Source organism: Ceratotherium simum, chromosome 22 (genome assembly GCF_057802395.1).
Source record: "Ceratotherium simum simum isolate JZ-2026a chromosome 22, ASM5780239v1, whole genome shotgun sequence".
Classification (NCBI taxonomy): Eukaryota; Metazoa; Chordata; class Mammalia; order Perissodactyla; family Rhinocerotidae; genus Ceratotherium; species Ceratotherium simum.
This window is the reverse complement of record NC_141921.1, coordinates 36,052,033-36,074,440: the sequence shown is the minus strand read 5'-3', so window position 1 is coordinate 36,074,440 and position 22,408 is coordinate 36,052,033. Positions and strand designations below refer to the sequence as shown.

Sequence of the window (22,408 nt, the reverse complement as noted above, 5' to 3'; positions counted from 1 at the left end):
TGGTTACAACCTCCTGGTTGGTTTAGCATTGGTTATAGTTTAGTAAGTCTATAGTAAGTTTGCTTTCTGACAGCACAGCTATTTTAAAAGATGGTCGTATTTCCACTGGTAATTTCCTTAACATGACTGGATCTGGGCACAAAATAAGATTTCCTTGTGGTTGCTTCCTCTTACCCCCTCCCAAGCTTTACAATTCTTTTTTTTTTTTTTGTGAGGAAGATCAGCCCTGAGCTAACATCCATGCCAATCCTCCTCTTTTTGCTGAGGAAGACCAGCCCTCAGCTAACATCTATTGCTAATCCTCCTCCTTTTTTTCCCTTTTTCTCCTCAAAGCCCCAGTAGATAGTTGTATGTCATAACTGCACATCCTTCTAGCTGCTGTATGTGGGACGCCGCCTCAGCATGGCCGTACAAGCGGTGTGTCGGTGCGCACCTGGGATCCGAACCCGGGCTGCCGGTAGTGGAGCGCGCGCACTTAACTGCTAAGCCATGGGGCCGGCCCCTACAATTCTTTATTCCATTTCTGAAACAGATGGCACAGTGACTGCTGGTAGGGAACAGTCAGGGCAGAGGGCACTGGTAAAGCTGCTGGTAGTAATAAGTCTTTCCGACAAACTCCGCCATCTCCTTGCATCAACAGCCCTGCCAAACCATGTAGCCCAGACCGTGGAGTGGCCGAGTAGCAGGCTGCATCTCTGAATGTCCCTGTGGGCATTAGGGTGTGGCCATGGACCTCCTTAGCCTGCGTCCAGGCCCCCGGTAGGGTAACTGGTGGCACATCATGAACTTGGTCATTGATCTTCCTCTTCTCTGCCAACGATTTTCTCCATTTGAGCCTGCCACACGGCTGGGGCCTGCCAGTGACCTCCGGGACCCTGTGGAATTCCTAAAAAAACAACCCCATCTGAATTCCCTTCCATCTTTAAAAAAAAATCAGGCCACACAACCCTGATTTGTATAGTTTTGGTCGTTTTAAAAAAAGGTGACTTGTCACTGATGGGATCCAATTGTTATTTCCTTGTCTTTTCTTATAAGAAATTCTTTGTCAGACCATTTCCTCCTGATTTTCATCTGCAAAGGTCAGTGAAATAAGAGCGCACTTTGGGCAGCCACTGCCAGAAAGTCCGGTCACGCTTAGACGGACAGAGTGTCTGCTTTGATAACATGGACACAGGGGTTCGGTGCCATGGGAGCCGGGGCCAGAGTGCACCTCTCCATCTCCTCATCTGGAAAACGGCCCAAGAATCCCTAACTTGCAGGGCTGTGGGGAGGGTTCCATGGGATGATGTCTGGAAACACCTGTCACAGCGGGTCCTCGATAAATATTAGTTCCTTCCCCTCTTTGTATCTTTGTTTTTAGTGCCGTGGAGTGGATTCTGACTCCTAGCGCCTCTGTGGACAGCAGAGCGGAACCCTGCCTGGTCTTTTTGTGCCGTCCTCTCACCTTCCAGTGCCGTATCAAACAATTCTCCGCTGCTGTTCACAGGGGTTTCATGGCAAATTTTTTCGGAAGTGGGTGGCCAGGTTCTTCTTCCTACTCTGTCTTAGTCAGGAAGCTCTGCTGAAACCTGCTCACCATGGGTGACCCTGCTCATATTTGAAATGCCTGTGGCATAGCTTTCAGCATCATAGCAACATGCAGCGGCCACAGTGTGACAACCGACAGATGGGTGGTGTGGTTCCCTGACCGAGGAGGATCCTGGGCCGTGGCAGTGAGAGCGCCACATCTCAATCACTAGACCACCAGGGCTGGCTCTCTGTATCTGTGGTGCCTAATAAATGCAAACCAGAAGAATATAAGCTGGTGCCGTGGAAACTTCTCAGGAAGCAGGCGCAGCTGCTCAGTTTTGCACAAGCCCTCAGTGGAAGGCAGTCAGTAGACCCCCCCAGCCAGAACTCGTTAGAAATTCACCCTGTGCTGGGCTTGGAAGAGCCCCTTCCTCAGTGGAATGTGAACCCCCGAAAGTCACCACAAGGTGGCGCTGTGGTGACCACAAATGCTGCAGGTGTCTCCAGGAGCTTCCTGGAGTGCCATCTGGTTAGAGCGGGTGGGAGTGCCCTGCCAAGGGCTGGGCTGACCACACCCCAGGGTGCCCGCCCCTCCCTGGAGTCCCTGAGACGAGACATGAGACTGAGACTCCAGACCTGGCTCTGCCTTTAACTAGCTGTGCAGTCTGGGCAAGTCGGGTAAACAGTCAGCTATAGAACTACAGGGACAGGTCAGGGTCCCTATGGGGCAGTGAACAGAGCCCTGGTGTGGAGTCAGCAGGCCTGGGGCCCACCCTCGGCTCCGTGGCTGACATCAGGGGGACCATGAACAAATCCCCTGCGCTCTCTGAGCCTGTTCTCTCGAGAACCAGGGATAAGTATCCTTCTCCCAGGCTGGCGTGATGATTCACGAGACACTACACGTGAAGCGCCTGGCACGAAGGGCTTCGTCTGGTGCAGTTCAGCGAGCCCTGTGATCAGGTAACCAAGGCGGCGAAACTGGGGGCTGGGGACCCCAGCCTCGGGGGAGCGGAGTGTGAGAGAAGAGAGGGTGAGCCGATGGGCGGGTCTGTGCAGCTGCATGGCTATGGGACGGGGTAGGCAGTGTGTTCAGAAGGGAGGTCCCCTCCCATCTGAGATCCCAGGCGGGGATGGAGTCAGGCTGACCTCTGTCCCTTCTGTGCCCTGCACAGGTCCTGGCACACGGCAGGTCCTCAGCAGAAGTCTGCTGACTGATGGATAAATAAATACACCAAGTGAAAGCACTAACACTCAAGACTCAAGTCAGAGCCCATGTCCCGGTCTCTGCTTTCCATCTGAAGGGTCAAGCCACTGCATTCTGGACCCTGTCCATCTCTCCAACCTTACTGCTCCCAACTTCCTAGCAGAAACCTTGGCTCCCCAGACCATTCACCTTCCCACCTCTGGATCTTTGTTACTGCCAGTCCTGGGCTCTAAGGCCTCCTGCTTTCCTCACGGCCTCTCAAAGCTTACCAGTTCTTTGAGGCCTGCCACCTCCTCCTTGAAGCCTTCCCTGCCATCTAGAAAGAAAGGCTCCCTCCTCTGAACTGCTTAATGTCTAGGCCCTTGTGATGCAGCATTTGGTACTGTTACTTACCAGTTTTAAAGCTGGTATCTATTCTCTTAACTAGGTTACGGGCAATTTGAGGGTGGCGAGCTTATCATAAGAGGCAGCATAAAAGAAGGTTAGCAGGAAACCATTTAGAGTCAGACGCATCTGGATCAGAATCCCATATTTGCTAATTACTGGCTGTGTTCCCTTGGACAGGTTACCTAACTTCCCTGGGCTTCTAGTTCCCCAAATGTAAAAATGGAAAATACAACAATTACTTCTGGGTGTAATATGTTCACAACTTCCAAGGTGACTGGGAAGAAGCTCAAACTGGATTCTGTTCCTGCCTGGCACACAGAAGGTTCTCAATAAGCATCAGCTCCCTTCTCCCTGCGCTCCCACCAAACGCTGGTTTCTTATTTTGGAGACGAGCAGCTGTTCTCCATCAAACTTCTGCAGAAGAATGTGGCAGGACTAACAAAATCATGCTTTCCAGGGCTCTCTTAGCCTGTGATCCAGGTTCAACGCAGTCCCATGAAGCCTCAACCTCGAGCAAACTCTAGCAAATTAGAAAATGTAAAATCACCCAAACGAAAGTCCAACTCAGGACTTGTCACCTAATTAACGGTCTTCTAAGTCCCCAGGTGCTCACCCAAGCTGATCATTATCTCTAATCTTAGTTTCCGAAAAAGGCCCTGCTACAACCTTAGACAGCACCCTGCAAAGATTATTCCCGACCAGGGCATTCTCCTCACGGCTCCAGGTTTGTGACCTCCAGCCCGACCTTTCCAACTGTCCAAAGGCAGAGATGTCGAGGCTCTGAGGGCTAATTAAGCCCATGCTCAGCTCCTAGAAGGAGAGGGTGAGACTCTCAGACAGAGCAAGTCAGGTTGAAACGGGAGGTCTGGTTACCCGCGGAGATGGCATCTCCATGTCCCCTCACGGATACGAGAAACAGGCGGTCAATGCTTTCTGTTTTTGCTTTGATTGCCAGGAAGCTAGTAGCTAAATTCAGAGCTCAGTTATAGCAACTGGGTAATAACAGTGGAAAATATGATAATCACAATAACAGTGATACTGAATGCCTATGACTTGCCAGCCACTCTGCTGAGAGCTTTACCTACATTATCTCACTAATCCTTTTAATCATCCTCTGAAGGAAGTATTGCTAGACCCATTTCACAGGCGAGGAGACCGAGGCAAAGGGACCAATACATGTGCTTGTTTGCTCAGCTGGTGAGTGGCAGAGCTGGACTCAGATCCAGGCCTGGCTGCAGGGTCCAAGCTCCTTCTGCTTCAGGCCTGGCTCCCCTGCATTTGGATTCCCAATTGGCTTATGCCTCCTGTTCACATTTATGTTTTTTCTGGTCCTGATGTTTTATATTTATCCATAAGTTGTTTTTGTGGTTGTACTTCCTGAGAAGTTCTGCAAATCCTTTGAGGAAGGAGATGAGACTTTGCGTAAATAAATAAATGGATGTCTGAGTAAATGAGTAAACAAAAGATGGAAGAAACAATGAATAATGAAGAACATACTAGAGACCTGAAAGGTCAGAGTTCCCATGGGGACATCCTGTGCTGGGGTGGCAGGGACAGGGGCCCCAAACTCAGACCCTGTCATTAAAACACCCAGAGTGGGGGACGCACCGACCCACAGGCAGGAACGTTTTTATCTTCCGTTCTGGAAAACAGGCCTGGTAATTTTCTAAAAGGCAACAGTTCTGACGATACTGGCTAAGCAGGCTTGATGATCATGGACACCTTAGATACCAGGAACAAAACCCAACAGTTTCCATTACAGAAGGCTGTGAACTGAGATGGTTAGCTAATATGCCAATTGATGAGACTTGGGGTGTTTTCTTCCCCTCTTGGAAGACCCCCAACCCCATAGGAAGCTACCTCACTGCAGAATTATCAACGCAGACTCACGCACAGGACCTGTTTATACAAAATTCTGAATGAGAGGGAGGGCCAGGAGGGAAGGAAACAGAGAATGGTCACCAGAGGGGATCTGTCCATGAGACTGGGACGGTCATCAGGGCTCGCTCTCTGTGGCCAGGAAAAGAAATATTCCTGGAGACCATTCCCTCCCTATCCCTGTCCTCACCAGAGAGACCCTGGCAGATAATCTGTTTCCCCAGGAGCTTGGGCAGTGAGCACGGACATCTGCTCCATCTGCTAAGAGTGACAATTACTGGTGGACCTAAATGAATCAGCGTTCAGCTTCCAATGCTGTCTCTTGTGAGTTTGCTTAATGGGGCTCTGATGAGCTCTGGATGCAAAATGGATAAAATCACGTTTCTGAGAAGTCTCGGACCAGAGCTGGGGACATGCTGGCCTCCGAGCACTGCAGCCCTCAGGGCTCCGTCAGAGTGCCAGCGGCCTCCTTGGACAACATCTGAACACCAGCAGCCTTAACAGGCAGAGCCTGATGTCCTATAAGCCCACAAGCCATTGACTCTCAGATTAAATTGATCTGTTCCTAAATTCCTAAGCAGCCCTGGGTAGAGTAGTAAGCTTCCTGCACTAGAAGCAATAAGCAGAGGCTAGTAGACACCTCGGATGGATGATGTCAAGGGGATCCTCTTTGTGTGGAGGTCTGAACCAGATGATCCCAAAAGTCCCTTGGAACCCTGAGTCTAGGAGTTCATAATTTCTGATGTTCATGGGATGAAGGAATGACCTGAGGACCCTTATATTGACCTAGCCCAAGATGATGCTTGAAGTGCCTCTGGATCATCAAACTATGATAAACTGAGTGTGAAGTGCCCTATGCAGTTCTAATGCTTTCAGGACTGCAAACCACCTATACACAATGATCTTAGCCAATTATCCAGTATTTACTATGTACCAGGCTCCGTGCTAGGCGCCTTATATGTGCATTTTATTTATCCTTACCATATCTCCATGAGGCAGGTATCATTAGATCTATTTTACTAATGAGGAAGGCTTGAAGGACTTATGTAACTTGCACAGGGTCACAGAGTTAGCAAGTGGTGGAGCCAGGATTTGAACCCAGGGCTTTCTGGCCCTGAGCCCATGATCCTAACCCTGTAGCATGGAGAACTGTGGCCTTCTGGGTAATTATTAGCAGACTTTTCTATGGCTTTTGTAATGAGGAGTTAACCAACTTCTCATTCTGCATGTACATTACAGTCAGGAGTAGGAAGCCTGTCTATAGATGGCGAGACCAGGTAGCAGGAAAGGCAGGCTAAGGAGATAGGTCCTGGAATAAAGAACCTTGGGGAATAAAGGTTCCCCAGCCCCAGGGGATGCTGAGGTGGCCAGATGTAAGGCACACGCTCTGGTCTTGGAGTAAGGGACCCGGGTTCCATCTGGGCTCAGCTGTAGGAGCAGTGGAACTCTCCGCCTCTCTCTGCCCACCTTCTGCCTAGGCCTCCCACTACTGGCCCTAAGGGAAGAGGGGGTGCTGGTCTGATTGGTCAGGTGCAAGGACACTGATGTACTAGTGGGCCGGTCGCTGTACTTAGGGAAGCAAGACTACTGGCTCTGCTCCTTCTCCTGAGCCAGCCAAGTCCCTCAGGGCAGGCAGGGCCACCGTTTTCTCTCTACGGTCCTACCTTCATCCCATAAGGTGGGGATGGTGCCCTCCTTGTCTCCCTGTCTCCTCTGCTTTCCTTCCTCCGTGCTGCTGGCCAGGATGAGGTAGGTCCCCAGATCAGGAGTGGAGCTTTTGGGGCTGAGGTTGCAGTGCGGTCCAGCACCGCTTCAGCCGAGCTCTTCCCTGGGGGGGTGCGGTGCCGGCCTAGGTGGTGGTAAAGTGGGGGGTACGCTGGCCACATTTAGCTAGAGTTTGCACACTCATCTCTCTTGGGAATCTAATGGGGAGAAGGGGGTAATTTCTAGGGCTACGATCTGGGCTTTTCTGGGTTCTTCCAGTCATAACAACATCAGACTTCCAACACGAACGCCAATCATCACAGCCTTTCAGAGCGTATGCTCTGTCGGGCTCCTTTTCCTCGCCTGTGAGATGAAGGTATTGAACAAGCCAATCTCTGGAGGCTCTTCTAGCTCAGACGTGGGGCCCCTGGAAGCTAAGTGGACTCATCTAGTCAGCACTGGAGGGTGGTGGCCAATCTGTGGGAAGAGTGAAGTGGGTCAACTGGTGGTTATGCCCTGTGGGTAATGGTGGAGCAGAGAGGCTGGGCCCCAGAGGCGAGGCCAGAGCAAGTCCTTGCCTTGTTCACACAACTGAGACAAGCCAGGTTGCATGTGTGATCAAATGCACTTCAGCAGGCGGCGATGGCTAAGGTCAAGGGTGTCTGCATCCCCAAGAGGACGCAAATGCCTCTCAAAGGGAGTCGGCACGATCTGCGGCCAAGCCTGTTGGAAGGACCCCGTCAGTTTAGATTAAAGCAGCAAATGAATCCCGTGTTCTGCTGGCTGTCTCCTCCCTTGGGAGCTGCCATCTGTCTGAAGACATTACTGTCTTTTTTTTTTTTTAAATAATTTTATTTATTTATTTATTTTTCCCCCAAAGCCCCAGTAGATAGTTGTATGTCATAGCTGCACATCCTTCTAGTTGCTGTTTATGGGACACGGCCTAAGCATGGCTGGAGAAGCGGTGCGTCGGTGCGCGCCCGGGATCCGAACCCGGGCCGCCAGCAGCGGAGCGCACGCACTTAACCACTAAGCCACGGGGCCGGCCCGACATTACTGTCTTTTAGCCAGCTCAGAGGCAGTGAGTGCCACTGCCTTGGAAAAACCCATCTGGATAAACGAATGGAGAGAAGGAGACAGCAACTCTCATTTACTGAGGGCCTGCCGTGTGCAAGCACTGTGTTGTCACATCCACTGTACAGAAAGGCCAGCTGTGCCCTCAGGCTGCTAGAGTTGAATCCTGGGTCTTCCATATGCACATTATCGCATTTCTTCTCTGTGCCAAGTCCCATGCCAGGGGCTAGGCACAGAGAAGGAAAGGGACACAGTCCCTGCCCTCAACCTCTTCTTGGTGAAATAGAAACATCAATACCTACATCTTAGGGTTGTTTGTACATTAAAGGAGAGAAAATATGCAAAGCGTTTAGCATGGTGCCTGGTACAGAGTAGGTGTTCAATAACTGGTGGTTAAGAAGTCCCAGAGCAAGCCCGAGAGGGATCAGGATCCCATTTCCTAATTAGACTAAAGCTCAGAGGTGAGTGACTTCCTAAGGGCACCCAGACAGTACCTAGCAGAGCCTGGATTTGAACTCGGGTTTCTAGACTCTAGGTCCAGTGCTCTGTCTTTCATGTCATTCTCAACTGGTTGCCACGGTCCCTTGCATCTTGAAGACACAAGGAAAAGTGATCAAATGGAGCCAGCTTACAGCTGGAGAGGGGATGGGGAGCCAGGACTGGCCTAATTAACGGACTCGAGTGCCCAGAGAGCAGCAGGCTCTGCTTGTGTTTGCTGAATGAAAACACCGACGGGCAGGCTGGCTTATCTCACGGTGTCTCACCAACTGCATGGACAAGGCCACCGGGCAGAGATGATATGTAGTGTCTCTAATAATTCCCTTCAAATCTTTTTGGAATGTAGAGGAGAATAAATGCATAAATAAACTGAAGCAGAACTGATGTCTGGGTTCCTGTGGCCATTTCCGGGCTCAGCCAGCCACCATGGGTCAGTCTGAGTTGAACTCGCTTTCCAACTACTTAATTTTTGAAATCTTTTTAAAGTAAATACATAGAAAAATGAACAATCCACTGTGATCTGGGGCCCAGAGTCTGTCAGTGAGTAGCTGGATGGTGGCTCTTCCTGGCACTAGGTACTGTCACCCTCGCCACCTGCTGGGGCCACAAATACCCTTGGTCAGAGGGTTAGTCACTCCCAAAGCAAACTCATCCCGTTGGCTGGCAGATGGACTGGTGTCGGAAGTGGATTGTTTGTCTCTGGGAATGGATACAGAGGGGAACAGAAAGACAGTGCCTGCCCTGAAGCCGACCACCCTCTGGTAGGAGAGGGCAGGGTAAGCCTGACAGTTGTTTTTTTTCTTTTTTGTAATGCAAGTACCTGGCTTAAGCTTTGATTGCCAAGGCATCCACTTCAAGAGGGCTAACTAATAAACACATTGCGAGCCACACAACTAGATAAAGAGCCAGGCCACCTCCCCCCATGGAGGCTCCTTTGTTTTAGAGATCTTGGTTGATTTCAATAATCGACCATTTGGGCCACTTGTTTTTTCTCTTTCTGCGCTTTAAATTCCCGCTCTTATGTTTTAAAGTCACCAATCAAGAGTGAGCCCGTGAAACCCTAGGCCCGCACCCTGGATGCTACAAAAAGCAGAACCCCAGGTCTGTGCACGCTCTCTCTCTACCCGCGACCTCACTGTGTGGCCCCACGTGTGCTGTGTGATTTTCAGGTCCTGTAAGTAATAAACTTTTTTTTTTTTTTTTATAATTTTATTTATTTATTTTTTTCCCCCAAAGCCCCAGTAGATAGTTGTATGTCATAGCTGCACATCCTTCTAGTTGCTGTATGTGGGACGCGGCCTCAGCATGGCCGGAGAAGCGGTGTGTTGGTGCGCGCCCGGGATCGAACCCAGGCCGCCAGCAGCGGAGCACGAGCACTAAACCGCTAAGCCACGGGGCTGGCCCAGTAATAAACTTTTATGTTTGCAAAGTTTCCTGATGGTTATTGCTGAAGGGCATCTTGCCATCATAATAAAAACCGCACAGCCCCGTCGGACCACAACATTGCTGACTGACAGCCTGAGACTGGCACAAAAAAGGGAGAGAGACCTATAAGCAGACGTACGTAACACAGCGCGTGAGTGCGTGAGTGCCCACACAGCCGGGTAAAGGTGAGGGAGGCAGCAGGGCAGCAGCCAGACGAAGCAGAATGACCCGGACTCAGGAGCTGGGTACTGGGCGGGACTGCCAGCTCCGTCACCTCCCAGCTCTGCCTTTAGGCAAATCCCATCAGCTCTCTGAGTCTCAGTTTCCTTGCCTGCAATTCTGTAGAATGGGATGAATAGTACCCACCTCATGAGGATGCTGCGAGGATCAGAGTTAGGAAAACTGTCACCATTGGGCATAAGCACAGATGTCCCACCTCATCTCCACCAACACCAAAAACAAACACAAACCACACTGTACCCTCTGAGATAAAGCAAAAATGACAGTTAGGTTCCCAAAATGAATGAGCATTTCCCCTACACTGCTGACTCCCTAATGAAAACAACTCCGTCCCCAGCATTTGGAACGCTGATGTCTGAAGACACCGCGTATCCTGGGTGATTTCAATAACCTCGTGGGAAAATGGTTGCTTTTCCACCAAGAGCAGACTGATGGAAACTCGGTAATCTTGGTAATCGTGTGAAGAAATTGTTGTGTGTGTGTGTGTGTTTAATTTGGCAAGCCAGGACTTCTGAAGTCTAACTAGTTGACATCTTTTTACTAGAAACTTTTCTAAATGCTTCTGAGTCTGAGTCTTCCTTCCACGTGGAGTATGGAGGAGGGAATTTTTGAGCCACATCTTGAAGGATGTGTCTGAGCTGGCTCCATGCCTGGGCTTGGGGGGAGGGGGAGAACCTTCCAGACAGTGAGAACCGTATAGAGGGACAGGATGCTTGGACCTCAGCACAGGAGTTGCCCTAAATCCCCAGTTTTCCTTGCGCAGCAAGGAGCTCTGGGTATGGCTGAAGGAATGGCAGTTGATGGAAATCTCAAGACTTGCAACCAAAAAATCCTAATGGACTCACGTTGCTTTGCCTCACACTGAGCCTTAACTGTAAAGTGGAGATAATTATTCTGATGTTAGGTTGCTCTAAGGATTAGAGATCAAGTCACAAATAAGAGCAGAGGTCAGCCACTGTGGATCCAAATTCCAGCTTCATCATGACTAGTCTCATAACCACGGGCTAGTTACTTCACCTCTGTAAGCCTCAGTTTCCTCATCTGTAAAATGGGGATAATTAAAACCTCACAGGATTAAATAAAATAAGGCATGTAAAGCATTTAGTTGTGCCTGGCACATAGCAAATGCCCAATAATTGTGAGCTGGTGAAATGATGATGATGATCAGCATGAATCAACCATGCAAGCAGGTAGTATGGGTCTCAGTAAACCCCAGCTGAATCTGGCTCTATTTCTGTCTGAAGAGAAGATTCCTCAGCCTCACAAAGCATTCAAATACTCCGGAAGGCAAGGGATTCCCACTGGGAGTCAGTCCTTCCTATGCAGCTTGGGCACTTCTGAATACGTGGCCAGGCTGCTCCGCGAATCCAAGTAACAGACGGAGAAAGCTCCGCAGATGCCTCGCAGATCCCTAGGATGACGCCGGAGTAGAGCGTAGCCCAGCCCCTGCTGTGCCTCTGCAAACCCAAACCCTCTGCCTGGAGCCGTGGGAGGAGCAGAGCAGGCCTGGAAGCCCCGCTGAGCATCTGACTGCGTCCTAGGGGGCTGGCTTCTTGAGACTCCTCCTATTGCCTAAGCCAAGTACTTAACTAGGCTTGAAGCGGGGGAGACAGTGATCTCCTCCTAAGGGCAGGATGCTCAGGTTAAGGATGTCAGCCCCAACCAGGCAGCTGCCCTAGAACTTGGTCTGGAAGAACACTAAGAGCTCCCACTATGTGCCAGGTGCTTTTCAGATGATTGACACACATCACTGCCGACTCCCACAGCCATTCTGCAAGACTCCAACTCATGTCTCAAGGAGGAACAGACTTGCTGTAAGCCCCATGAGAGGGGCTGTACTGGCTTGTTCACCGCCATCTCCCTAAAGCCCAGCTAGTGCCTGGCACACAGTAGGTGCTTAATGAATATGCACCAATGGCGTTAATCTGGTTTTGAATAATTCTCTGTTTGGAAGGTCTGATCTGAGATACTGCTTCAAGTGAAAACATCCAACCACAAGGTGCCCCAATTAATAATAGAAATAGCTCTGGAGTCAGAGAAAAGTATTAAAATCTTAGTTCTAGGGCAAGCTGCTCCACTTTTCTCAAATCTTACTCTCCTATCTGAAAAACGGGGACAGAATTACCTGTCTCGTGGGGTTGTTATGAGGGCTGAGGAAGATGTGCGTAAACCCCCGAGGGAAAACCAGGCCGAGAGCCGGGCCTTCACAAATGGCCACTCTTGTTCCTATTGCTCTGACTACTATCATCGTCATTCCCATTTGTGAGCAGCGCTATATTTTCAAGGCATTTTCACTGGCTCATCTCCTCTGCTTCTCTGGGCCCTGGACACGGTCTGGAGCCAATTGCCATCCACGGAGCTCAGAGCTTTGGCCAAGATCTCTCCGGGGCCTGCTTCCTGCCAGACTGGACCCAGCTCTCTACTGGCCTCAGCTCTGGTCCTTTGGCGGGTAACATGCTGGGTATCGTTCCTGCATCTGTCTGCAGGGGGGCCCCTTGGCTGAGCTCCTGGGCTCCCGGGTGCCATCAATTGCTGGGGCTCTTACCTGAGTATCCTCAGGGCCTGCTCCCCTCTGGCTGTCCACCAAGCTGTACTTCTATCCTCCAAGCTGTGGGGCAAGGTAGGGGAAGATAGGAAACGCCCTAATTTGTAGAAAAAGAAACTGAGGCTCAGTGAGAATGGTGTCTGAGGCCTCAGCTTAGAATTAATTACAGGGGCCAGAATCCAACTAAGGTCTGTCTTCCAGCTGCTAACTGAGCGTGAAGTTCTTGTGTGTGTTCAGGCAAGGAACTTGGGGTTATTTTTATGGAACCACGAGGCTCCCATAGTGGACATAGAATGCGTGTGGCAGTCACTGGTGCTATTCACTACACAGTTCTGGCTCTCTGCCTCCTGAGAATGGTGGGAATACATTCACTGGCCCCTCCTGAATGTTGGGAATGTCCACATTCCTTGCTTTCTTTGGCTAAAGAAACATGAGTGAAATTGACATGTGTTACTTCCAGGTGAGAGCGTGCTAAGTGCCCGTGCACAACTCACCACATTCTCCGTCTCCTACCGAGGAACCACGTGTTGAGAGGGCGCCTCCACTGGCCTGGGTCTCTGAGTGACCACAACCATCAGAGCCCCCTGTCTACCCACAGTGGACAGGCAGCATGAGTGGGAAATGAACCTTTGCTGTTTTGCACCTCTAAGATTTGGGGGATGTTTGTCTCTGCAGCATAGTCTAGCCTATCCTGACTGACACAGTGTGAATGCTTGTAACGTTAGACTCAAGTTCAATTCACTTACACAGCACGCACTCTCTGTTGGCTTTATCCCAGGCACAGGAGGCAGAGAGGTTGGTCGGAGATCCCTTCCCTCAGGGGGCTTATAGTCTGGCCACCCACTTGAAGGAAGCTGACCACACTGAGCTCGAGGGAAGGCCAGACCCGGCTGTGAGGGGCGCCCTGTGAACGGTGGCACATCCCCAAAGCAGTAATGCTGTTTTCAACACCACCCAAAATGATGATGGAGCTGAAGACAGTTAATTCTACGGGAGGCTTTTCTTAGGGGAGAGGGGAGGAAGAACGAGCTACAGCTGGGAGGGAGAGGGGAGGGGAGGCAGGCGGAAGGATCATGCTCTCTGCGTGACTCTGTGGGATTTATTGCTACATTTCATTACTAGGTCTCGAGGGAATCCAGAAAACAATTAGTGGATTCGAATGCATTACAGTAATTCCTCTTTTACATCTCCTAACTCAGACAATAACAGCTCTCCTGCAATTAGGAGAGGGTCTCCTCAGTGTGCAGATTAATTGGGTGTTAAACAGGCAGAGCTGCCTGAAACCAGACAGCTGAGCCAGAGGGAATCAGACGCGAAACAGCAGCTCCGGGCAAAGGGTGAATAATTCATTCCGGATCACAGCCAGCTGGAGACTGGAAGATGGCCCATCAGTAACACAAGGATGCATGCGGGAGGGGGTTGTCAAGGAAGAGGGGAGGAGGGGAGTACAGCGATAGAAGGGACCAGAAAGCGCAGGCCCCAACCCTCGTGGCAGGCCAATTTTTCCTTAACTAGGTTCGTGAGTCCTGTCACCTGTGTGTGTGCGGGGCGCTCTAATACAATGTGCCAGCTCCGTTTTATAAAGCTTAAGACAGTTCTTAGCATAATCGAAATGCTCAATAAGAATTACTGGGCTCTTATTATATGCCAGCATTTATATGCACTATTGCATTTACTCCTCACAACAACTTCGATGTTGCTACTATTATTTACTGTGTGTCACATAAGTCACCTAGAGTTCAGAGAGGTTAGGTGACTTGCCTAGTGGTGGGTTTGAGATTCAAACCAGTTGCCCTAACCCAGACCCCGCACACTTGCAGCACCTAAGCTGGTAACTCTCCACGCGGTGGAGACAAGCCGCGTGGCCCCATCACCTAATGGCCACGAGACCTGCATCTTGCTGCCGTCCTTCCAGCTGTGCCTGCTCCATGTTTGTTGAGTGGGTGGGGACTGGATGGTAAGTTGTGAGGCCCTGGAGGGCAGAGGCTCGCTGGATTGCTGGAAAGAGGATGTGGGGAATGGCAGAAAGATGAGGGCCGTGTTGGAGGGTGTATATATAAACATGCATGCGTGTGAGCGTATTTCTGTGAGTATGTGTATGTCCATGTTTTTATTTGTTTTACTTTGTGGTTTAGGTTACGGAAGTCTGGCGAGAAAGGCGCTGCTCGAGTTCCAGCCAGCTTCCTCAGCTGGGCCCCCGAGGGCTGTCAGGGAGGCCGTGCAGAGCGCACAGCTATGAGGACTCAGGATCCCTCAGCTCCCCTCTGCAGGTTGGTGTGTTTTGTTTTCAACTTGCCATTTCTAGGAACCATCAGGAGTTCCCTTACTTAGTCTCTGGAAAGAAAACGGGAAGCTGGGGTACAAACGGTTCTGAGGCCTAGCATCAGCAGGACCTCCCTCCCACCTGGAGTCGCTGGGAAGGCCGGCAGGGTGGAGGGGGCTCAACAGAGTGTGGCCTGCAGGCCAGGGCACGGGAGGAGCCCTCTTCCGCCCCAGAGAGGAAGCGGCCCACATGTCCACTGATGTGTGCACAGCTGCTGCTCACGTCTGGAATAAGCCATGACCAGCTAGGGGACAGACCCCTTCTCAGAGTGTTCTTGACAAAAGTCAAGGCAGAGGGTTACCGGAGTCCTCTCTCGCTCCCGTCCAGACACAGGGTGGGATGCGACATTATTAACAGAGGGAAATGATCAGGCTGATCAAGACCAAAAACCCCTGTTCAGAGTCTTCTGGCCATGAGTTCCTCCCTCAGAAGGTGACCGGAGGGGAGAAGCCAGGTGCACTTTTGAACGCTGGGCTTCTATTTAGGTTCTGACCAAATTCTTGTTATTTGGGAAGCTTCCCATCCTAGTTTCTTCTACTTCTTTTAAAACATAGAAGTTTTCTAAATAAAATGTGGACAACCCATGATGCCAGTGTAAAAAGGACTCCCTCCTTCCCTCAAACGTTTATGAGCATCTATGCCAAGTGCTGGGAAGACGCAAAGCCAAGCGTGACCCGGCTCTTCCCTGTAAGGAGCTTCCAGCGAGCGGGGGAGACTGACATGCAGGCCACTGCCCCCGACTCACAGTGCGACCCACTCCTTCACCTGGTTCACTCGTCATGTGTCCCTGAGCACCCAGGAGGTGCCAGGCACAGTGCCAGGATCAGGATACAGCAACAAGAAAGAGAAGCAGGGCGCTGCCCACTCCCACCCTGTCCGTGCTGGTTCCTGGCCAGAGCTGGGCATCAGAACTGCCCAGGGGAGCTACTTCCAAGACAGGGTGCCTGACCCCTTCTGTGTAGGGCCCTGGCATATATATTTTGGGAAAAGAATAGCCCAGGTAGTTCTGATGTGTACTCCGAGGTAACAATGGCTAGAGGGCTGGAAGGACAGATGAGAAAACAGGCAGTTTTCAGCAAGACCAGTGCTGGGAAAGATGCTCAGGGAAGGATGGGAGTGACTGGGAGAGATGGTGCAGCGTTGGGGTCAGGATCACAGAATCTGTAGCCAGACCAGACTGCCCGCTCTGCCCCCTGCTACCCTGTGATTCGGGCAAGTTACCTCAGCTCTGTATTTCAGTTTACTCAGCTGTAAAACGGGCACAATAATAGTATCAACCTCACAGATACTATGCGAGAGGATTACGTGAGATAACATACATGAAGAACCTAGAACTGTGCCCGGCACATGGAAACACAGAACGTGTTATATAAGTGTCTGCGCTGCTGCGATTACTACTATGACTACTATTACTATCGGGGGGAAAGCTTCCAGGCAAAGTGAGCCCTGAAAAGTGAGTAGGAGTTATCTAGACAAGGAGATGGAAAGAAAGAACACGGTCTGTTTGGACACTGAGCTTGGGCCAGCTGGAGCCCAGTGTGTGAGGTGGGGAGTGGTGGGAGAACATGCTGGAAGGCAGATCCTGAGAGAGCCTGTGAGTCATGCCCAGGAGTCTGCACTTGATCTAGAGAAGAGTGGGGGTGTCGGAGGCCCTTGGGGTCGGCTGAGTTGCTGCCGTGTGTGTGTGCGTGTGTGCACGTGGGTGAACTACAGCCTGCCCAGCACTGACCTCCCTCCAGCTCTTCCCTCCCCAGGACCCACTATTCATTCACTCCACAATTCAGAGGCTGAGCATCTACCCAGTCAGCTCCAACTCCTTAGCCTGGCATTGGAGACCCCATGCCAGGCTCCTGTCCTAACCATTTCCCACCGTTCCACCTCGGTCTCCTTTCACAGGCTACAGAAACACTAGACTTAATGTTTCCCGACACCCCTGAGATCACTTCCCTTGCCCTGCTAGCCGGACCCTCTGGAATGCCCTTCCCTCTAGCTCCAGTGGATGGCCCCTGTCCATCGTTCAAGGCCAAGGTCCTCTGCACAATAGGGCACAGTGGTTCGAAGTGAGGGCTCTGGAGCCAGACGCCCTGGGGTCGAATCCTGACTTCTGCACTTAGGATTTGCATGGCTTGCCCTCAGTTTTCTCATTCAGGAAGAAGAACCACCTCCTAGGGTTGCTGCAAGATTGAATGAGATCCTGCATGTAAGTGCTTAGTACACGGCCTGGCACACGGTGAGTTTGCACCTGGCTCATGAGCACATCAGTGCGTGCCTCAGTCTCTTGCCCAAAGTCAAGTTCCTCCATCTTCCTGAGCACTCAGAGCGTGCCAGGCGCCGGGGAGATGGTGGGGCACAGGCTGACCCCGCCTACCTGGAGTTCACGGTCTAAAGCGGAGGCCAGAAAGTGGGCACAAAATGACAAGCTCCCCTGTCCACACAGCACTCACCCTAGTTCCCTGTGTATAGTAGGTCCTCAGATTAGAGTTTAGAGGAAGAAATGTTACTGAGTGCATCCAAATCGGGGCAGGTACTTTCCCATTCACGGTCTCATTTTAATCTCCCCATGAGCCTTCGAGGTAAGTGAACTAAGCCCCATTTTCAGATGAGGAAGCTGAGGCTCAGAGAGGTTAAGTGACTTGCCCAAGGTCCCACAGCCAGTCAATGACAAAGCTGGGACCCAAATCCAGGTCTGCCTAATACTGAAGCCCCAACTGTTATTGGTGGGCCATGAAGATCCAGGGGAGGGAGCAGTGCCAGGAAAGAGGCGGGAAGGAAGCTGCTTTGGGAACCATCCCCCAAAAGGCAGAAGTGCAGGAACACTCAATGTCTCATTAACCAGCCCTGCCACCGAGTGGCCACCTGCCTCCCTCCCGCCAGTTTCCAGCCACGCATTCCGGAGGAGCTGATGGGCGACTTCACTTCCTATTGCCACACCCAAACGGTCAATGGTAAGGAATTCAGTCTGTCCCTTCGGGGAACTGAAGATTTGGCTTGTATTAATGATCTGAAGTTAACACGTAATTTATGCTAATTGGAGCCAAAGACATGCCTTTCTCCTCCAAATTGAGTCCTATTAATAAGACCACATCACTCCAGGTAATGAGGAGCCTGGCAGGTGGTCTGCCGCATGAGTTGGGGGAAGATGACTAGGAGAGGAGCAAAATGATGACAGCACAGAGGATGACAACTTTTCAAGAGCCTCTCCTGGGAGGAGGAGCAGGTTTAGAGAGCAGGGGGAGTCTGCAGCCACCCCCCGGACCGCAGGGTACCTCCGCCTGAAGGCTGCTAGAGGATGCGTTGATGAGGACCCAGCGCTGCGCCGGCTGCCTGACCTCCAAGCTCTCTGGCCTCTGCCACTGCCCAGAGGTGACATGAACCTCTTGTTGCAAATGGAGAGATGGACGGCCAGGGAGGCTGCGTCCTTGCCCACTCCAGGCTACCCAGCTGAGCAGAGGCAGGACTCAGACCCGGTCTCAGCTGACTGCAAAGCCCACGCTTTCCTTTACTCCAGCACGAGAGTCTGGATTACCATTTGGCAAATATTCGCTCCCCTCCTCCTCCGCTGTGGGCAGACTGCACTGCCCCACTCCACTGACCTGGGGCTCAGCCAGCACTTGTTTTGGTTAATAGAATGTGTGGAAGATTAAACATCACCAAAATTCTTTGCCATTCTTCCCATCCAGAGAAGGAATCTATTCCCCTCTCTGCCTCATTGAATCTGATCTGACTTGTGACTTGTTTTTGACTGACAGAATGTGGCAGAAGTGATGTGTTCTGGAACCACGGCCTTAAGAGGAATTGCAGGTTGCACTGTTGCCTCCTTGAAACGCTGCCCTGAGAATGGCACATAAGAAAGTCAGGCAGGCCTACTGGAGGATAAAGAGGTCCACGAGGGAAGGACTGAGGCAACCGGGTAACCGCCAGCACCAACGACCAGCCAGGGAGTGAGCTCAACTTGGACCTTCCAAGCAGTCCAGCTCTGACTGCAACTGCACGAGTGAGCCCAGGTGTGCACAGGAGAGGAACTGCCGAGTCAACCCACAGAATCGTGAGAAAACATCAGTTATTGGTGTTTTAAGCCACTATGTTTAGAGAGGTTGTCTGCAGCATAAATAACTGATACAGAATGTTAGTAAATACGATACGAGCAGAGGTCTTAAATGTGCAAGTGTGGCTTGGCTTGGCTCTGGCACTCTAGTGATCTGCCATACGAAGAGCATGCCCCGGGTGGCTGCTGCCCCTTCAACCTCACCATGACAAATACACATGGACCAGATCTGAGCCCAGCCTGTAGCCTGGAGCCAAGCCTACCCGACTTGCAGCCAGAAACAGAGCCTACTCTAGAGCAACTGAACCACAGCCAACCTGTAGATTCTGAGGATGAAAATATTCGGTGTTGCAACCCTCTGAGTTTGGAGGGTGGCTTGTTATGCAGCATCACTGAAGCAATAGCTGACTGATACACCCACCTTGCCTCTTATAACTCACACATTTTTAACAAAGACTCTGTGGCCTGTATGAGAATGCTGGCCGCCCAATTTTCCCGAGAGAGATTCTGACACTATAGTTATCATCTGCACAAAGTCGTAGGAACACAGAACATGGCTTTATGCAGTAGGAGACAACGGTGTTGCTGTAGTGTTGCTCAACAAAGCCACGTACAGGAGGCGATGAAGAGCTGAGGGTGCGGAGAAATTGTGGGTCCCTCCCAGCAGGTGATTATTTGTACCAGGTAGAACAGGAAAGGCAGGTAAGGGACTTTTTGACTTGCTCTGTCCCTGGAGATGCCTGGGTGGGGAAGAATGTATATAGAAAGGGAAGGTACAATGTTCTCCACAGTGGAAATGGAAAGTCACCTTTACCAGACCACCAAATTCAGCCCTGCCTCCTCGGTGGTTTTTGCCTGATCTCTGGCCCCAGCCTGGATTTTCCTGGGGAAAGCGGCTCAGAGCTGGCTCCCCAGGCCCTGCTGCACGGTGGTCCCGGGTTACCCAAAGCTATTGGAAATAGCACAGAGGTTCCTCCCTGTTGCTTACTGATGTGGACAAAACCAGGTGAAAACGAGGCTGTTGAAAGCTACAAGGGAGTGGGGTGGGGAGGTATCTTCCAGGGGCCTGGGCCTTCCATGATGAATGCCAAGGATGGCACCTCCACCTTGCCTTTGCAATCAGGAAAAGAGCTCTGGTCCTCAGTCCAAGGTGATGTTGGGGAGACATTTTAGCCACAGATAAGGAAGAGGAATGAATCACGCCGCTAAGCTCCAGGGTCTCTCCCACGCCCTCCAGTGATGCCAATGCTGAAAATAACACCAGCCAACCCCCGACTCACCCGGCTCCCTCAGGTCCAGCCAATGGCAAATATTCCCACCCCTCCTTGCTTGCTAGCAACTGGTCAGCAATCAGATCACACACTTGGGCTGGTCAAGGAGACTGGCCAGGGGCCATTTTCAGGGGTAGCCTCAGGTTGCCAGAAGCTCTGAGGAGCAGAGGACACAAACTGACATCCTTGAGCTGCATTTGGTCAATGATGGGTTTTACAATTTACAAAAGTCCTATACATGGGGCATCTCACTCGCTCCTCAAAGCAAGCAGATGGGGTGGGTATTATGAACTATTTTATAAGTGGGGAAACTAAGGCTCAGAGAGGCGTTCAAGGAAATCCTGAGTGAGAATGCTGGCTGTAACTGCAGCCCCTGCTCCCATCCACCCTCTGCTCTCAGGCCACGGAGTCCCTGTCTCAGCCCCTTCTCTTGCCTTCAGGGTCCTGCTGCTGCTATGCTCCACCAGGAGAGAGGTCAGGCTGGGTCCCACGAACAGTGGGCCACCCCAAGTGCCCCCAGCTCTGACCTCGCTCCCCCAACCCCCTCCTACGAGCAGCCTCTGCTGACAGATCTGTCAGCAAACCAGGATTCTGTCCTGGAGACCTCACCCACCCAAGACCCAGAGCAGTGGCCCTCAAGCTTTCTGCTACCTCAACAGTGGAAGTACGTCATTGGATGGCATGACACACTCCCAGAGGTGTCTGTGGGGGGTTGAATGGTGGCCTGTCAAAAGATATGTCCACCTGGAACCTGTGAATGAGACCTTATTTGGGAAAGATGTCTTTTCAGACGTAATTACATTATGCAAACGTAACTAGTTAAGGATCCTGAGATGAGATCATCCTGGATTTGGGTGGGCACTAAATCCAATGACACTGTCCTTATAAGAGAAGACACGAAGGAGAAGGTGATGTGAAGATGGAGGCAGAGATTGGAGTGTTGCATCTACAAGCCAAGGAATGCCGACAGCCACCAGAAGCTGGGAGAGGCAAGGAAGGATTCTCCCCTAGAGCCTTCAGAGGGAACGCGGCCCAGCCGACACCTTGATTTCAGACTTCTCTCACTCCCTTCCCTCCCACTCAAGAATGCACATCAGAACGCAAAGGTCAGTGTATTACAGGGCTGTCTCACATCCACTCTAGTTTACGTACAGAAGAAATAAATCATTTTCCAAATGAGTTAACTATTTTGTCTATTTTCAAACTATTTTTAACTTTTAACTATTATTTCTAAGAACACATTTACAAGACTCTTATCCCCTGGTCCAGAACCTCTGGCCTGGGTGGGTGATGAACTTGGGAAGGGTTTTCATCTGTGACAGTAAGCCAGACTCACCTTTCTCCTGAGCCATCTCCTGCAGACAGAAGTAGATGACTCTGGCTCCCAGGCTGAAGCCAATCAAGGTGACAGGTCGCCGGCCCTGGGAGAGAAAAGACACAGGTGTCTGGGGTGGGGGTGGGGGGGCGGGCACAGCCAGTTCTAGCAAAACATCAGCCCTGATGAGGGCGGCGCTTGCACAGTCTCAGCGCCTGCCTCGCACTTAATGAATCATGAATGTGCTATTCCTGGCCCCCGGGCTCTGATGTCTTAATCAGGAGAGCTGGAGCCCTCATTTATGCAGGAAAGCACCTGCCACTGGCATTGGCTTCCTCTGAGGCCGCCAACGGGCAGCCTCTGGCTGGGTTAATTCTCTTTCATCTTAAACCATCATCCAGCCACTGTCTTTCCTTCCCCGGGAGACAGGACTCATCTACCTTGTGGTAAATGGCTGCCGTGAAGTGGGGCCCTTTTGGAGCTGGGGAAGAGGAGGCAGAAGGTACCCCCAGGTGCAATGGGTAAAAAGGCAAAGAGTGACATTGGAGCAACAACTATTCTGTTTCTAGATAGGAAGGTGGGACGTGAAATATTGCCTTTCCATGATAAAAGAAGGTAGTAAGTTAGACGTGAAGAAGAATTTTCTGACTAAAGAACTTGTAGAAAAGGCAACTCATAGGAAAAAGAAAGTTATCTGGGGCATCTGGTACAAGTGCTATGTGGAAGGAGAGGAAGGAGCAGACGAGCTCCAACAGTCCAGCCTGGTCTCAGCAGTCTATTCTTTTCCCGTTTTTGTGCCAATACATGTATCCACCCCCCTGCCACCCAAACTCCATTTACCGCCATAGACGACCCTCCATCAGATAGTATTCCAATTCTGCAGGAACTTTGTGGCAAAGACTGCTAGTCATCTTCCAGTGCCCATTCTCCCTCCGTCCTTTGGCAATAGAACTCCTGAGTTTCACTGGGCACACAGCTACCCAGCCAAAG

The 22,408-nt window shown here is 51.1% G+C and overlaps 1 protein-coding gene across 2 annotated transcripts in view; it reads right to left on the bottom strand.

Annotated features, from left to right (window-relative positions):
• The window catches only part of TMCO4 (transmembrane and coiled-coil domains 4), a 102,777-nt gene that overhangs the window by 30,121 nt on the left and 50,248 nt on the right, over window positions 1-22,408 (bottom strand). For both annotated transcript variants that reach the window (XM_087446686.1, XM_087446684.1), the window contains one exon: window positions 21,440-21,524. In XM_087446686.1, the coding sequence (XP_087302812.1) occupies window positions 21,440-21,524 (85 nt within the window). The remainder of the gene's footprint in view (window positions 1-21,439; window positions 21,525-22,408) is intronic.